Genomic DNA, 19,690 nt, shown 5'->3' with positions numbered 1-19,690 from the left:
CTGCACTCCCACTTGCAGCCATGCTTCTCGTTTTCTCACATGCTCTGGCAGCTAGCGCGTGGCCGCATGCACGAGAGAGGGGAGGGACTTAGAACGTGCTTGAGAGGGGAGGGACTGCAGGCACGGCTGCAGTGCAGGGAGTGGAAGCAGAGCGCTGAACACACACGGCTCTTATTAAAACGGCGCTTTCTCACCGGAGTACTTTTCCCCGTCATTCTTAAAGTACCGATACTAATGAAACGGAGGAATCGTACCGTTTTTAACGGCAGGGTATCGCGGTACCTTTCAAGTATCGGTACACCGTGCAACACCATTACAAATAATTTAAAAAAAGGTTTTTTTTGGGTGAGTGATGAATAAAGGCCTTTAACTAACAAATTCCTGTGAAGGATTCCCCATCAGAGTGTTATTACTAAATCTATAGAGAGGCGAAGTCACGCCCATCTACTTCCGACCCATGGGACCTTATTTCGGAAAAATTTTGTATTGTAGTCAATGGGGAGAGAAAACGTATCTTTCGATCCCGTTTGAATTGTGCCATGAATTACACATATGATGTTTGTCAATCTTAAAAAATCATTTCCATGTCAAAAAAAATCACAGTTTGTTGTAAAACTGTTGAAATATAAGACTATGAAAAATACGCAACTAGAAAGATTACAAATCCCAGAGTAAGTTAGTTAGTTAGTTAGCCTTGTAATTTGTATTAGCCTTAACATGAAGTAACATTAAGTAACCCAAAATGTTAAACAGTAAGAGTAGTAGTCATATTTCGTGAACCCACCGGTGTGATCATTCTATAATACACCGTTTAAGCCCGGATGCCCCCGGGGAGACATGCTAACGCTACATTAGGATCGGCGATCTTTTCTACTTCATGCTATCTGCACAAATAAATTGAATTTACCAAGAATACTAACCTTTATTATACTAATCTTAGAGGTTGCTTCCAGCCCACTTGTAGTGATGTTTATGACCCTTGTATGGAACCTTGTGAATGTGTGTTTGTGTGAATGAAGGTGTATGTGTGACGCACCTCGTCCAATGTTGATGAAGCCGATGATGATGATCATGCCCAGGGCCAGGAGCTTGGCTGCTGCAAAGAAGTCCTGCACTCTGGTAGCCGCCTTCACACTGTAGCAGTTTATAAAAGTCAGCAGGACTGCAAGAGAGGGAAAAAGACAGCGAGTCAGAAACACTGTAGGAAGCAGCTCTATGGTTGGTGGCTTCTACCATTAACCACATTCAATCCATCATGTTCAATCAATTCATCTGTGGAAAACTGTGCAGCAAACTTGTTTGTTTTTTTTATCGTGAAAACTAAGAACTATCTTTTCTTATTCTCTTAAACGGTGGTGCAAGAATAAGTCCTAAACCCAGAAATTAGTTGGCATTTCAGCACTTCTGGGTTTGTTCGTCTCAAAGTCAATGTTTTTTTAATGAGTTTCTGGGGAAATGCCTGAAATAAGGTAATTAACACAAGCTTAATAGTTTTTCACAATTTTTTCACCCCACTAGTGAATGTCCGAAACTTTTGCGCATCTTAAAAACAGCGGGTGCTAACAAGTGGCTAATTGAGACAATTAAACATCATCACACCAAACATTAGCCGCGTTTAGCTCAGCTGTGTTGGTGTGAAGTAATATCACCGTGATGTAGTTTGTTTATATCCTAACGCTAGCAACTTTCTTATTTATGTCTATTGAATTGACTCTCCTTAAATCATTAAAGTGGGGTTAATATGTAGAGATTATCATGCCTAATAAAACAACTAAGTAAAATAAACATGTGTTTACCACAGACCCTACATTTGTCTAGAATCTAAAGCCCAATGTAAAAATCGCATCGCTTTTTGTCAACGGAGCACTTGCAAAGCTAACTTCTTGGTCGGCCTACAAAAATTGGTCATCACTACACCACCCTATTAAAATAGCTTTTCACAATCTTTCCTTGAACCTTCTTTTTCCGCAAATATAAAGCAACGTAAGCCTCAACATGCTCTAAAGCAGTGATTCTCAAATGGGGGTACGCAGACCCCTAGGGGTACGTTGGAGTACTGCAGGGGGTACGTGAGATTTATTTTATGTTAATGAAAGAAAAACACATAATAATTAATGCATTTAAACAAACTACTAATAGTAGGTTAACTACTTTATTCAAAAGTTTACAGTAATTCTGGATAATATAATGCGAAATGTAAATGGGGTGCTCTCTTTTCCTCTCCCTCTCCTGACAGCCGGTCCGTCTCGTGCAGCTCGCTGAACCTGTAATAAGTGACCCGACAGTAAAGAATAAATATATTTATAACTAGTTTAGCTAGTTCCAGAGTGTATTTTGCTCCACTCACCGGTCCGTCACAGCGGCGGAGCTGTGACGGACCTGCTGCGTGTTCTCCGTCAGCAGCAGCTGATCTGATCTCTCTCTCTCTTGTCCGGTTATACTTCACTCGCGTCTATGTCCAAATCTATCAGATCTAGCTAGTTCTAGTTAATTATATGACTGCCTGCTTTTCAAAGAACCTAAACAATAAGCGTTGCTTGACAACGGCGTGTGGCCGCAAATGCATAATGTTTTTATGAGGCGTCAAAATCCCATGCTCATAAAATGCTAATTTTTTTTTTCTCTTCATTCCCCACGCCCCAAAATAAATAAATATACCAATTTTAGGGAAAGTAAGGAAGTTTGAGCAGTGTGGGTTTTATAATAACAGAGTTAAACATATTTCAAAACGCAAAGTATAATAACTGCAGTTTGCCTCCCTGTCAGAATGACAAAGATCCTCAGTGCCCATGAAGCCCATGAAGCCCACAAGCCCATGAAGTTTGCCATGAATTTAGTGATGGATTGTAAACATTTGAAATGTAGCATTTAAGTGTTTCTCAGTTACAAGGTTATTGTTTTAATAAATCAGACACTGATGGTGCAGCGCTGTACTGTACCTCTTTATATAGGCAAAACAAATTGTTTTTGCGCTGATCAGGGGGTACTTGGCTGCATTTTTTTTCAAAGGGGTACATTATTGAAAAAAGTTTGAGAACCACTGGTCTAAAGCATGCTGGGGCTGGAGGAGAATTCAAAGATTTAGAATTCTTGGTGGAATAAAATCCACCCCTCTTTCTTGTACCCACCATGTACAGAATTGGACACACACACACACACACACAACACACACACACACACACACACACACACACACACACACACACACACACACACACACACACACACACACACACACACACACACACACACACACACACACCCACACACACACACACACACACACACACACACACACACACACACACACACACAACACACACACACACACACACACACACACACACACACACACACACACACACACCACACACACACACACACACACACACACACACACACACACACAGACAGACACCACACACACACACACACACACACACACACACACACAACACACACACACACACACACACACACACACACACACACACACACACAACACACACACACACACACACACACACACACACACACACACACACACACACACACACACACACACACACACACACACACACACACACACACACACACACACACACACACACACACACAACACACTGAAGCAGCCCCATTTACTGGGCGCCATAAAAAGTGATTAACTAAAGCAGCAGGTCCCTTCAAAGCTCCTGAATCAGGTCGGGGGCCACAACAGAAAGACGAGGACAGAGCACAATGAGGCTCTGTGTTTGAAAAGAGACTGGGACAAAGTGAGAGCCTGAGTACAGTAAAGGGATGGACAGGCATTTCTTTATATGCATCCAGATTTACACAGGCATGCACACACACTCTGTGCTATCTATATATATATATCTATATATAGATATATATGTGCTTGTACATGTATGTACAAACATATGGCATATGTGCGAGCGGACCACAAGAAAACACACTGATCTCAATTACACCAGGCTTCCGACAGAAAACAGGTCAAATGGAACAATAACTCTCACCCAAAATAGAACCTATGGAAGCTGTAGATATATGTTGTGTGTGGAGATTTGGGTGACCCTTGACAACCCACACCGCCTACACTTCAGGCATGCACATGCACAACGAAGCGTGCAAGCCGCGAGTGAACACACAACACATCACACACACACCCACACACACAACACACCACACACACTACACACACACAGCACAACCACACACACAACACACACAACACACACACAACACACACACACACACAACACACAACACACACACCCACACACACAACACACTACACACACACCCACACACACACACACACACACACACACACCACACACAAACACACACACACACACACACCACACACACACACACACACACCTAACACACACACACACACACACACACACACACCAAACACACACAACACCACACACACACACACACACACCACAAAGATAATTGAGCCTCCGTCTACAGCTCTGTCATGTGTCTTAGTCAGGATTTAGCCTTTAGTCAATCTGAAGATTAGGTACTAGGGTTACTAGCAGGCACCCCATGCACTCACACACACATGTATATACACACACGCACAATGTCATGTGCGATCATGTATTCGGATAGAGATGCAGTGTGCAAGGGGAAAGAGGGGGTGTCTGTTGTGTGTGTGCGCCGACAGTCAAAAACAACCTGAGACTGGTGCTGATCAATTTAAACAGCAATAATCCAGGGTTAATCTTGTTAAGACTCCATCGAAATCAGGTTGAAAAACACTGACCATTTACTAGCATTTTAATTAAGCTCACAACTGAACTGCTACAAAAAATCTACCTACCCTAAAAACAGCAGCATAGTTTTGGTTTAAATTGGCTGCTTTGACTACATTATAAATGTTGTTTAGTTAAATTCTCATATGTACTGATTTGTGATAAGCTATTTTACACATAAAACCTAATTTTCATATTTGTTTCTGTTTTATCTTAATGTAGTTATCCTGAAATATAAAGCAGAGAACAATAGGCGCTTTCACACCGGAGTACTTTTCCCAGTATAGTTCCGATAGTTCTTGAAATGTTGCGTTCACACCAAAAAAATCCGGAACTACTTAGTTCATGACAACCTTTTCACCCCCTTTTTAGTCCCTGCTAGAGAGAAGAGAAAAAGGTTCCCATTTTTGATTGGCTGGGCGGATTGCAGACTCAGAAAAGTTTTGTGAAGCCGCCATTGTATAGCAATAGCATTAGGCCAGCGCACCAACGGCAAACACAAAAAAAAACATGGGAGCGGTGGAGATGAGGAGGTGTCGGCGTTCTGGCGATTTACTCGGAAGGCTTCAGTAGAAGCTGCTGGGAGTCCCAGCAGCTTCTACTGAAGCAAGTCCCCAACTCCGGGGACTTCCAGCCGGGGACTTTGGGTGGCAGTATACGCAGAACTAAAGAGTTCTGATTAACTAAGTACTGGGAACTAAGTACGGCAAAGTACTTGGTGTGAAAGCGCCTATTGTTATATGAGCATTTAGTAGCCTAAAATGTGTGTCTCAGGTAATAAATCTAATTACCCCATGAATATAAGAAATTAAATTATTAATAGGGATGCTCCGAGAGCCGATCGCATGACGTAAAATACATGATACTTTTCTCTGTGCGCAGCAAAACAAGCTCGCCAAAATGGCTTCACCGGTCTGGCATTATTTTAAGGTGTCCGAAAAAGAGAGTAAAATGTAAAGTGTGTGAAGCAGAAATCCTGCAGCTCCGCCGCTGTGAGCGGAGCGAAACACACAAGAGTTAGACCTAACACACTTAGCTATGTTATCTACCTCTGGAACAAGCTAAACTAGTTATACATATATTTATTCTTCACTCATTACTGGATCAGTGAGCTGCATGAGATACTGACAGGCTGTCAGGAGAGAGAGGGGGAGAGAGAGGGGGAGAGAGTAAAAGAGAGTGCTTCTGCTCATTTCTGCCGTGTTATTATCCAAAGTTAATGTAAATTTGAATAATGTACATCATTTGAATGTAATAATTAAGTTGATTGTTGTTTGTGGAGTTTTAAACATCACTTTAAATGGAAGATTTAAAGTAAATCTGCCATTTAGGCCCCGCCCACTCGATCGGATCGGCGATCGGCCGATACTGATTCCGGCCCCAAAATTGGCGATCAGAGCATCCCTAATTATTAATTAGATTTTTCACTTTGAATTTGAAGATTTTACCAATTAAACCTCTGTGTGTGTGCCTATCAAATTCACTTTTGTAATTTTGTTCATATTATAATACATTTAATTTCAAAACCTTTCCACTTTATGTTCTGTAATATTAAGAAACAAATCTGTTTTGAAAGTGAAAAAGAGATAAATAAAATAATTATAATAAAACGATAAAGTATAATATCACAAATTATAAATAACTAACTGAGAACATATGGGCATAACTTAATGAGACAAGTATCTAGTGATGATAGCTGATGAAATAACGCGGCATTGTTACCACTGTTGGCCTTCCATACCTGTGGCATTGTTTGGACATTGGCTCTGGCATCACCCGTGGAGCGTGAAATAACGCAAAGATGTTGCTGATGTAAACTATGTGAGAATTGTAGCAGTAGGTTATTAAATATGTCTGTATTAATATGTCCTGCAAAAATAAAACACAGGAAGTGTAACTCATGTGTTTTGTTTAGGCTGCCCACATCAATCACGTAAAGTTGCATCATCCCGTGGAGCATGGCTCGCATACTCACGGATGCAGAGGCAGGCCAACAGCTTGGCCCCGTTCTCCGGCACCGGGCACTCGGGGAACATAGGCTTCAGCAGGTAGGTGGCGAAAACGTAGGCGACGATGTACTGCGAGGACGGCCGAATGATGAGCAACTCGATCCAAAGTTTGAGGAAAGCCGGCAGGGAGCCGTACACCTCCAGGATGTAGGCATAGTCCCCTCCGGATTTACTGATGGTGGTCCCCAGCTCCGCGTAGCAGAGGGCTCCGACAGTGGAGAACACCCCGCAAACCGCCCACACTACCAGGGACAGACCCACCGAGCCGGCCTCCTTCACCACGCCGGTTGGGGTGACGAAGATGCCCGAGCCTATGATGGTGCCCACGATGAGAGCCACACCGTTATACAGGGTGATGGTCCTCTTCAGGGCGACCCCTCCCTCCGCTCTCTCTCCTCCCTCTCCTCCGGCGGTGTGGTTGGGGCTGCTAGGCTCACTTCCCGGTGCTCCTCCCCGGTTCGACTCTCCCGTCTCCCCGCCCGTAGACAGCATCTTTTCCGTGACCTGCTTGTCGTCCTCCTCCTTGTCCGCAGAGGAGTTCGAGTTTCTCTTTTTTAACCCCGACATCTTCAGCTGAGTTTCCTCTTTCTTGTTCTTGACTTGGTTGACACAAAGATTCCCGCTTTCCCGACTCTCGGTGTGTCGCAGGTCTCTTCTTCCTCTCTCTGTCGGTCGGGTGTGCAGTGTGATGCCGGCCGGGCTCAACCACGAGGAGTCCGCGGGTCTGCTAGTCTGACTCAGAGCAGCGTGCTTTCACGCTACTATGTCTGGGTACAAAGACAGGCACGCTGGCCCTCCTCCGTCAAGGCCAGCCCCTGCTTGGCGTGTACTTCTCATCAGAGCCCTCATCACTTCGTGGCTTTACCGCCTCCTTGCGGCTTAAAGCGGTACTACCCCTCACTAAATACCTAATCCCACAACTCCTGTCTGATTTGGATTTGAGGGACCCGTCCCTGTTAGGTATACTTTGGTGTTATCTCTACATAAAACAACAAAGAAGCACCAGCAATAATACAGTAGCGAGAGTAATTTAACACTAAGGGTTCATTTCAATTGTTCCTGTCAGACAGTCAAACCAGCTGAACTGGTTTCATTCATACTCTCTGAGGGAGAGAGAACATATCTGGCCCAATCCCCCTCCGAGAAAGATTTCATTTGCATTCCACCTAGATTCTAATCTTGGTTGAATATACAAATGTTGAAAGTGGGATACCAGCTTTTTATTGTGGCAACATTTTTTCTTTTTTGAGGACGCTTTAGTTCAATGTGTTGGCATATTAGAGTCATGGGACAGAACAACTTTGTTTCACTCAAATAATCAGAACTCAGTGTATGTAGGTACTACTAAAATGTTAACATTTTACATTTAAAATGCATATTAGACATTATCAAATGCAAGATGTTGGTGAGTAAAAGGAGAAATCTACAATCAGATCAAGATGTACTTCCTGTAAAACTGTGCTGAGTGGTTTTGAGCACGAAACGGTGTGAAAGGATAGAGGGTGTCGTTTTCTCATACTGATATTCTGCACAAACTGTGCTGTTGTATTTGCTGTAAAGTGTCTTTACTGTAGGTTATTTTCTATTATATGTAGCCTACAGCACTTTGGCTCGACCAAAAATCGTTTAAAAATGTGCAAATAAAACTTGATTTCATTTGATCATGGTGATGAGGAAAAGCTGTTTAAAGAGATATACGGGGAAGCGTTTCAGTTTGTATGTAAAAATGATCCCAGGCCATATTCAAACACACATATCATTGCATGGTAAATCAATGAAGCTCCACCAACTACATTCTATAGATTCTCTTCAGCGATTATACATCAGAGCAGAAGGCATCTGGGACAGGAGTGGCTGGATATAGGGCGAGGCTTCGAGTGTGTGGTTAGAGCGTGGCCTTGCATAGTGTCAGAGTTTTACATTGTACACGTGGTGGTGATGCAAGACAGTGTTCTTTACGAGTTTAAAGTGACAGACACACACACACCACATTATGCAGCTGCTATTCAACTCTGATAGTTGACTCAAACCATCTTAATGCCAATCTAACATACACACACACCCTGTGCCACATTGTGGTTGAAACTCAAAGTACTGTTGTTTCTTTCCTGTCACAAAAAAAACATTGTCTTATGAACCCTTTTTTACCAATGTGATGAAAAAAAAGTTCCTCAGTTAGTCATTTTAATGTCAAACTTTATCCAAATAATGACTAACTCTTGCAATATAATGACAAATGTTCACAAAATTGTGTCTTATTATATAGTATGTTTGAGCTACTTACTCTGTATTTTTGATAAAAACGTATAGTTTGAAATACTAACTCATTTATTTTTAAAGGAGCTCTATTCTGCTAATTTCCAGGTTCATATGTAGTGTCTCCATGTGACATGTTTCCATGCTTTAATGTTCAAAAGCTCTTTATTTTTCTCATACTGCCTGTGCTGCAGCACCTCTTTTCACCCTCTGTCTGAAACCAGAGCCCAGTCTGCTCTGATTGGTTAGCTGGCCGGCTCGGTTGTGATTGGTCCACAACTTAGAGGTGTCCTGCCCATAAGCCTATCACGTACAATGTGTTTGATTTCTAGCCAATAGAAGAGTAGTTGTTATGGGAGTAAACAATGGAGTCCATTACATTACATGACATGTTACTTGTTAGACGCTTTTATCCAAAGCGACTTACATACTCAGTACTGTGGACAATCCCCACAGAAGCAATTTGGGGAGAAGTGTCTCAGGGACACAACGACATGCTGACTGCAGTGGGACTCAAACTTGCTATCCTTTTATTCTAAGATCAGCGCATTAATCCACTGCGCCACACGCCTCCCTTGAAACTTTTGGATTTTAGGCTTTGCAGACTATTTACATGCACAAAAACCTAAATATGTAGTAAATATACTGTATATGTGATGCATACTGTATACTGTATCACACTACAGGAAAGGGAAAATCCCATATAGGCGTTCTTTAAGTCACTAAATCAGTATTTAAAGATAAGTTACTGATTGTTTTGAGAGTGTTCCCCTCAGCCTTTTTGGCTAATTGAAATGTCACTGAACATTTGTTGTAGCCAGCAAACCAAACAAGCATGGCCAACAACAGGTTGCAAGAAGAAAAGGAAATTGTATTGACAACCGTTGTGTAGGGGGTAAATAAGCGTCGACCAATCAGAGGGTTGGATCACAGTCCCTGCAGTCTACATTTCAAAGTGTCCTTGGGCCAGACACTTAACGCCAAACTGCTCCCTGTAGGCATGTCTACAGTATTGAAGTGCATGTAAGACGCTTTGGCGAGAAGTGTTTGCTTTATATATCAGTATGTATTCAAGGATGCATTTATAATGTAATGTTGGTATGGCTACCACACCAACAGCTGGAAATGATGAGTGGACATTATGTTGTAACACATTCTGGAATACTATGTGTATTTCTTTTATTCAGAGTTTGTCTTACATAAGACTTTATATTTCACAAACATGTTTTTTCCTTATGATGGAAATGTTTTTTCTTCAAGCTTTAGGTTTTTTTCCACTGCAGATTTAGAAGTTCTCAACTATTTCTTACTGAACTGCAGAAAGTAGCCTTTTGTGTATACTCATAATTTTTGAGAAAATTGCTACTTATTTTGAGACACTGTCATTTTTATGACATACTTGGTTATCATTTTGAGACACAAATGCAATATTTTAAATATTAACTCAGTATGTGAAAATAAGTTATTCATTATTTGAAGAAAGTTGCTCATTATTTTGAGAAACTATGTCATTCTTTGGTTAATTTTGGGATACTAACTTATTATTTTGAAATACAACAGTAAGTCATTCCTTTGCTATATTAAATCATTATTTTGAAATTCTAAATCATTATTTGGCGATACTAACCATATGCTCTACTCTACTTTTTTGGGGATATTATGGAATTATTTTGAGATATAAATCATTATTTTAGGTTCATAATCATTATTTTGATCAATCTTTATTTTCATAGAGATGTTATTTTTCAAATACAAATAATTTTTGTGATAAACATAATCATAATTGCATTAGCGTTTCTTGTTATAATAGCCTCCATACATATCTCAGTGGAATTTGACTATGAAAGCCCCTCTGTGAGACAAACACACAGGTCTGAGCTGCGTTCTTAATACTTCTTAAACACACACACACACACACACACACACACACACACACACACACACACACACACACACACACACACACACAGAGGACACACAGAGGACACAGACAGACAGACAATTTCCTTTGTTCAGACGAGGTGCACAAGGTCAACATGTATTGGCCAAATTCAGCCTGAAGCAGCATCTTCAAATCGTCTTTATTCATTTACAGAAAGCCTGAAGAATTCAGGACCATCTCAGGTCCACTCACAGATCAAGAGACACAAATATCCCATAATCCATGTCTGTCGTGTGCTCCCTGGATCGTCTGTCTGTGTCTGTCTGTCCAACAGTTATAGGCCCCCAAGAAACAAGGTAATACAAGAAGGAGCTTTTCTTTTGGCCCATGTCTTGGATGCTGAGTTTGTAACGTGCATTCTTTGGGACATGAGTGCATAGAGATAGAGAGATGAAAGTCCCCCGGTAGTCTAAGCCTCTTGCAGCATAACTATGGGCTGGTTCAAGTCTAGCCTTAGCAAGCCCTAACTATAAGCTTTATCAAAGTCTAATACTAACAAACGAGGGAATGCAAATCTAATATTAACAATCAATCAAATCCATCTTTGATTGAGATATTCTTCTGCGCAGTTACCAGTTCTGGGGCTCAGAACCACAGACAGCGTCAGCAACTATTGAGAGCGTTTACTTTATTAAATATTCCTTATTCTCATTGAAAAAATATAAATTTACATCAAAAAGATATCAGCAACTTACTGTTTGCTATTTTTTAGGACAAAGGGACAAATTCCCCCTCATGCTCTTTTTTGTCAAATACACCCAAGTTTAGACAGAAAATGATCATTAATCATCTTCATTAAACAGGATATTTTTGGCAAAGCATATTTTTAACGTTCTTTACGATTAATTGATCAATATATTTTGCATTCATGTGTGCAAGCATGGGCATTAACAGGCTTCTATGTTGGTATTGTTAGCTGGAAATGATGAGCAGGAATTATGTTGTAAGACATGCTGCAATGCTCTTAGACCAGGGGTGTCAAACTCAAATACACAGAGGGCCAAAATAAAAAAATCGGTAGTCTTTGGAGATTTTTACTATTGTAAACAGGTGTGAACAACTCAGGTATTTACACTTTATCTTAAACGTAACTGCAGAAGGTGTTCTGTTTTGTGTCATACAATAATCAGCAGGTTTCCCACAGGCACATTCACAATGGAAGCACAGTCTAGAGGCTGAGGCTGGGTGTCAGTGCTACTATTGTCTGATAATAAATATAACAATGACTTATACAATTCTTCACATGGGACTTTCTTACAAGCAAATATGAAAGGGTAAACGGTTCGGTAAACAAAGCTGTGACTCTGTGGAGTGGGCGTGGGAGAGCTCCTTTATTTGTTGCAGCTGTAGTAACATCCACTCCGTTTCCCCCTTCTCTCCCAGGGAATCTGGATGTAGGCTGACCCCTGAAGTCATCAAAAGCACACACATGTAAACAACCTTCCCCAACACAACATTTGGCAATAGCGCCAGAACTGTGTAGTACTGCTTAATATATCTTCTGATGTTTGTGGAAAGCCTGAGAGATGCATAGGTGGAAAGAGTAGCATTTTTTAGGCTACACGTGTCAGAGAGAATAAAGCTTTTGCCTTTTAAGTTTAACATGCTTTTTATCAGCAGCAAATGCTTTGAAACAGTATCAGTCAAGCAGGGGGTTGGACTGTGCTCGTTAATTCCCCTGTGAAAGACCCTTACATGGAAAAATATGTCCATTGTTCGCTCTGAGGTACATTTGAACATGTGATTGATTGCCCGTGTAGTGAGCTCTCCAAAGATACGCAGCTCCTTCCAGTGGATGGGTCTTTTCATCCTCTGTGGTATTGTGCCTATGTGCGTCTGATTTTATTTAGGACCTAACAGTAAGTGTCAATCGCCCAGTACAGATACAGGTACAGTATTACAGATACAGAGCGGGCAGACCAAGTTCTGGGGCTCAGTCACTACTGTGGCAGATGCAGGTTCAAATCCCTCTTGCAGTCCCTTCACGTATCATCCCTCTATCCCCCTGTTTCAATCTGTATTTAGTGCTTCTACTGTGACATTTTAGCAAATAGAAGCGTAAGTGTTAGTGATGACATTATGGTACAGAAGTAAATAAAGGAGTCCAATGAAGGCGTTTCAGGAAGTTTTGGCCTTTTCAGACCATTTACATGCTCAAAAACTTTTATAAACACACTACAGGAAAGAGACATTTCCAAAAAGCATATGGGCCTCTTCAAAATAATATTTGTAACTATTATTTCATATGGTGTTAAATCATTAGCTAGTTTTTATCTATTTTCTTATTTTGACTAAATGTAATACAAATACATATATCTTAAACTTTCTGTGTCCCTTGGTTTACGGTGAGTCTGAGTGTTTTGTTAGCTGGAATATATCAGACCTTACTGGGGTGCTAGTCTCCAGGTGAACTTATCGGTGTTCTATCTCCTTTAACCATACAGTTCCCCTCAGCGCTAACAGGTGTTTAGCATTTTACGGCTAACAGTTTGTTTTTTTACCAGCTGCACCTGTTCTGTTTTGGTTTAACCATTCTATCTGCGAATAGCAGGCAGTTGTTGTCAGCAAAAACTAGTACAATTCCGCCCAGCACCAAAGGCCAAACAGACAAAGGTAATAGCTAGTAGGTTAGCTAGCAGATAAAGAGACAGATATTTTCCTCAGGAGTTTAAAAAAAACAACTGAAAAGAGCAAAGCAAAAAACGCAATTAAAAATGAAGGCTGATATTCCTCCATGTCTGTTGGATGTGTCAACACCTCTTTGCTAGCTTGTTTGCTTGTATGCTAATAGCCTACCATTGCCCCCAGTAGCCAAAAAGCTATTAATGTGCTAGCCCTTTCGGCACTAGCGGCATGATGCATATCAACCTATCAACACGAAAATTCGGAATACTCATCTGCAAATATTTCTCATCAGAACTGTACAAGCTACCACACTTATTCATTTACTTTAACTAAATGCTCTGAATGATTTAGAGTTGTCTGGTAAACGGATACGCAACATCGCTTATTCATGTCGATTTCTATAGAGCATACCCTGCCTTTGACTTGAACGTTGAAAGGAACAATAAAGTTTGCTGTCTTTGTTCAAACTAAGGAGTCTGTGTTGTTGTTAATACAAGTAACTAGTAGGCTAGTGCAGGGTTGCCAACTCTCACGCATCTGGCGTGTGACACACGCTTTCACTCTCAATCTCACGCTCTCACGCTGCCCAAACTATTCTCACGCCAAAAACAAGAATACCGAAGACTAGAAACGGTTTTGAAAACTTTTGTCAGGTACTGATCGTCTTCCTAATAGAACATCTTTGATAATGTCTTCTGGCCAATCAGAATCAAGATAACGGCGTGGTGTTGTTACAGGAAGTCCCGACGGAGAATACTTTTGCTGTAGTAGGCCTACATCTCTTTATACATCGATACAACATTACGTGTTGATAGAAATCAACACGAAATGAAATAAGACCCCACGGTTTGATGATTGGTAGGTGCAGGGACGTGCACAGGTACGGGCTAATGTTGCCAGGGCAACGGCCCGTTTGGCCTTTTTGGCTGACCTGCCCCTCTGGAGAGAGCGAGAGTTTATTTTTATTTTTTCTGTTGTGGCCGAATCAACATGATCGAGGATCTCATTGTTTGACCTTAAGGGATATAGGCCTACACTGTGGCCCTAAAGCAACTGCTCCATTATCTGTATCAAATGCAGACATTGATGCCACCAAATGTCAAAAATAAAAATAGAAAGTACTACAAATAAACTGGAATTCATTTACATCTTAAATTATGAATATATATATACACAAAAAAAGGTTTACAAATATCCAACCTTCAAATTGCTTTTTTAAATCAACACTGCTCTGCACACTTGCTAAAGAACATTTGTCTGGAAATCTCAATTCATTTGTAGGGCTGCGTGAGTATGGCCAAAAGTATGGGAGTAAATCTCACTGTAAACTATTTAATCATCACCAAATTCTGTGTTATTATGACCGATCATAACTCAGCTTTATGCAGACATATTTAGCATGGTGTACAGGGCCGCTTCTTGGCATAGGCGACATAGGCGGTCGCCTAGGGCGCCAGATCTAAAAAAAACATTTTTACTGTTTGCGCTCATCCTAATTTTCGGCCTTGATGTAACAGCATTGATAATAAAGTCAAGGTAACACCCTTTTCACCCCGGGTTACACTTTTCATTTGCCCTGTACGATGGGCGCTGTAAGTGATGAAAGTGGGGGGTGTTGGCTTATCAGGCGTCCGCAGCTCACAGCCAAAGTGGGTGTGGGATCGAGCGAGAGAGATAAATGCAATTTATGTAAACAAATATTTCCAAGGCACTCTTTTATAATTATTGGGGTAAACAGGTTTGAAATAATTTCAATGTATACTATAGGACAGAAAACCAAAAATATCGTTTAAAACTTGAGATACAAAAATATGCATTAATAAATGTTAACTAGGTAAAATAAGATATGAATGAACAACACAAATTAAATAAGTTGCATTTATTTGCTATTGGCTATGGTAGGTTATTGGTTATGCTCACATACTTATTTGATTATTAAAATGTAAACCAATCTTTTTCATATGGGTGTTTAGAGTTGTACCCCCTAGGTCAGGTCTCTAGTAATGTGTGCTCAAAGTGCACCCGATTGAAGCATTTTACTTTAAATGTTCAAAGTACATTTCTTCCTGGGGGGGCATACCCCCGGTCCCCCCTAGAGGATGTGACGTCCACACCCCAATTCAAACATGTTCATACAATACCGAATACATTTGAAGCCTTTTTGATGTATATTACCAACATGTCAATACGTTTCTGTTTTTGTAGTATATTGGTCTTTTGTAGAGATTTTTCATTTATTCTTTATATATTCTATTGTGTATTCCTTGGGTACTTTTAGCTTTTCTATTGTACGATTGAAGTAAATGTGGGAAGCGTTTAACAACAGCCATTTACTTCAAAGATAGTTCGCAATGTTATTCTTATTTTTGTTAATCCTGGAAGAATGCCAGAAAAAAAGACATTTTCTTCAAGAATAAAAAAAAACATGACATTAGTAATTGTGAAAACAAATTAAATAAGTTGTTAGGTAGGAAACGGGCTCCGTGTTACAAGACGGGTCGGGGGTTTGGCGGTACCACTGCAGACTCTCTGCACACACACACACACCGCTGCAGACTCTCTGCACGAAGGAGCCACGGTGCTGCAGCTCCTGATCGGAGCAGAGACACACGTTCACTAAGCGGAAAAACGATATCCTGTCACAGAGATCTGCTATTTTAAATTTTAAAGTCAACACATATCGACCCTAAATAAAGTATATATTAAGAACGAGTGATGTTCTGACATTATGGCTTAAACAAATGACAAATGAGCGAGGGCGATGACGTCAGAGCATCGTTCTATGTGCCGGGGCTGAGCCCCGGACAGCCCTGGACAGCCCCGGCCCAATTTAACCCCTGGTTAGAGGCCCTATTTTATCAGTATGTCTGGACTGCACAGCAGTTACAATGGTCAAACTACATTAGAACAGAATTGTCCCAATTTTGTCTTTAATAGTTACTAACATTAGATATTTTAATGAGATATGGACCGCAAAACAAAAAATTTCCCTGATTTTCATTTTTGAAATTAAGTCACCGAATGCAAGTAGTCGCCTTAGCTTATTTTGTTATGAGATGTGAATTACTGTTCAATTTAGTTGATGTAATAATCATTTGGTTTCTTTTACATTAAAAAAAGGTCTTATATTTTTTTTTCGGGGGGAGGCCCTTTTTCCAGTTTAGAGCAATAGTCCCTCCAAATGTCTGTGCACGTCCCTGGATAGGTGTGTGGGCTGTCTTTCATTTTGACACAAAGAACAATGGGGCCTATCCACCCTTATCCACAATGTAAAGTAATTCACAGCCTCTTCCCTCTTCTCTCTGTGAGGAGCAGCAGGTTCAGCTTTCAGAACAAAGTAACAAAAAACTAAAATGGCATTAATTTTTTTTTAATATGTCGTGTAGTAATAGATTTATTTATTTTTCTTCTCAAGAGAGTACCAGAATGTGTATTTTATGTTAGTAGCCTATTTCAAAACTAAAACAAAAAAAATCCCCAGACCCCCCTGCAGGGGTTGGGTTTTCAGCATGTCAACTCTTTCACCTATGGGAACATTGCAGGATTGGCTCCAGGTCGCCCTTTTTATTTACTACAAGACAAATGTGCCTTTTTATTTCATACAGTTCAATTTGGATTGATACAGGGAAGTAATCTAAACCTCACGTGGCGTTTCACTGTCAAGGGGAGCGTGTATGTAATTACATTGCAAATACTGACATGAGCCCCACCACTGTATGGGTTAGCCCTACCATAGATTACCCAACAAAAATACTCTCTCGCAACTGCCGACCCGTATTGCGCAAGCGCAGATCTAAGATCCAGTAGAAATGATAAAAAAGTAAAAGTCTGCTGTTTATTGTTCTACTAGGCCAAAATAGAGTCAAAGAGTATATGAGAGTGAGAGTGTGTTAATGAATATATTTGGCAGTTTGGAGTAAGTCTGTAGATTTGTTTGTGTGTGTGTGTTTCATGTATAGGCCTCTCACGATAATTAATTTTGTTGGATACATTTTCCCGGAAATTATTGCGATAAACGATAATATTGTCGGCACCGTTGTATGACCATTTTAGACCACTGACATAATGATAATATATAATAATAATTCAAGTACATCCTTTCAAACTGCTTGTCATATCCTCATGTAAATGGCAATTTATCGAGTTCATTTTTATTTATCGTACGATACGTCAATTAATTGCTTATCGCGACAGGCACACAATAAAACAGTGGAAACAAACATGTGTTTGACTTTCAATAGTGAATGAAACTTTGTGCCTTTTATAGTCTGTGTCCAATATTGAGTATTTGTATATATTGTATATATATCCTATATATAGGCTATGCTAAGGTCCTGCTGCTGACACGATAGCAGTCATTTCGTGCGCATATGTAATTAAACCCATGATATCAAAATCTCACTCCAGCCAGGTACCCAAAGTTGGCAACCCTGGGCTTGTGGACGTTTTGACCATAGGTTTTGGTTTTGACGTAACAGTGAAGTACCCCAAACTTGATTGTTTAATGCCTTTATTCACTGTTCAAAAGCTAATAAAAATCTATCTTGGAACGAGGTTAAAAGCAAACATAATTGAGAAAATGCCACGATGTAAGAAGATAACCTTTAATTTAGATGCGTAGGAAACGTAATAAAACAAGACTTCGTTATACTAAACTTTATGCTTTTATTTTGTGTGTTATCCCTTTTTTATTGAATTAAATGATTCTTTACTTTGTTTCATTTATTTGGGTTATCTTTTACTCCAGGATACCGAGTTCTCTTTTAAAAAAAGGAGCAGAACAGATGCAAAGCAACCGTGAACTGTAACGCTGGTTGGTGTCAAGCTTCGGGGCCTTAATATTCTGCATGGCTGCCTCTCTCTGCTCTCATTCCCTGTCATCTCTCTTCTGTAAAGCCATTACAATGTGCCCAAACAGCAGAATGGTGCTTTAATGTACGCCAGTCCAACTCCATAAACCTTTTGCTGTATTTTTTGGAAAGTCTTGAAACATTATTTTGCATAAAATGGACTGTGTAAGTTATTATATCAGCAAATGACAGTTTGAACTACAGAAATGTGTACTAGGAGTTGCTACTAACTGTGCCTGTGTGTATAATGTTGTGAAAACATGGTGCAGCCTGTATGGACATGATCCAGTGAATGAAAGTGTGCTCACAAATGCCTCGCAGCAAAGCAGTTTAGCATTAAAGTCAAAACATAGATCATATGGGGGGGGGGGAATCCTTTGTCTGAAATATCTGAAGCAGCAAACATTCAGATCAGAGATGCTGAAGAGCAGAGATGAGCAAAACAGGAGGAAGAGCATCTGGCTCCGAGGAAGAGGGCCCCTCGTTGCATGTTCCTGTTTATATATCGGCTGCCTGTATGGAGAACTGGTGGGGTTTTTGGCTTGTTGATGTAAAGCAAGAACAGTAGGACAGCAGGAAGAGCAGTTCTCAAATAAGAAGCTGCTCTCTTCTTCATCTTCTTCTTTTCATCTCTCTGATTCATTGATGGCCAGTCACAATGGGGCAGATTAAACGCTTTATGTCAATGGACATCTATTTTTGGATATCATACATGAACTGCCGGTAGACCTGGTAAATGTTTTGTTAGATGTTCATCGAAGTTTTTTTGAAACACCCAAGGAGATATTTACCTCTTAAATAACAGTTCACCTAAAACAGTTTAAATAAATGGTGTCTAACCATTTTGAAAGCTTGCTCAGGTTTATTATTTAGTAGGCTTGTCAATGTTAAAGCTTGCGATTAATCAGGAAAAAAATGAACACTAATAATGACATTACCAAGTTTGACCCCGACTTCTTCCCACATTTTTACCATTATTGCATGCCACTGAAAAGTCAAAGAAAGCAGAGGAACTGGTACAAGCTTCATGTATTGTGCTGACTGGACACACACCACTGGAGGAAAGGCATTATGCTGAAGCATGCACAAGGTTACACAGGAGTGGGAGATACTGGACAACATCTAGGAACAGAAAGTACCTGCAGTATGAAAGTGGCAACAAGAATACTACTACACTAGCACTGATTTAGAAGTGTATACCTTGTGCATGCTTTAATTGACAAATTCATATTGTTAAAT

General features: G+C 40.4%; 1 protein-coding gene across 1 annotated transcript in view; it reads right to left on the bottom strand.

The window, feature by feature from the left end:
* Nucleotides 1-7,585, bottom strand: part of slc7a5 (solute carrier family 7 member 5) — a 44,254-nt gene extending 36,669 nt beyond the window's left edge. Inside the window, exons 1-2 of the mRNA XM_034205912.1 lie at nt 6,745-7,585; nt 1,037-1,162 (exon numbers count right to left, since the gene is read on the bottom strand). Coding sequence (XP_034061803.1) covers nt 1,037-1,162; nt 6,745-7,345 — 727 coding nt within the window. The 5' untranslated portion in view covers nt 7,346-7,585. The remainder of the gene's footprint in view (nt 1-1,036; nt 1,163-6,744) is intronic.
* Nucleotides 7,586-19,690: the final 12,105 nt, after the last annotated feature.

The sequence above is a fragment of the Gymnodraco acuticeps genome, unplaced genomic scaffold (assembly GCF_902827175.1).
Source record: "Gymnodraco acuticeps unplaced genomic scaffold, fGymAcu1.1, whole genome shotgun sequence".
Classification (NCBI taxonomy): domain Eukaryota; kingdom Metazoa; phylum Chordata; class Actinopteri; order Perciformes; family Bathydraconidae; genus Gymnodraco; species Gymnodraco acuticeps.
This window is presented reverse-complemented; position numbering and strand designations above follow the sequence as displayed.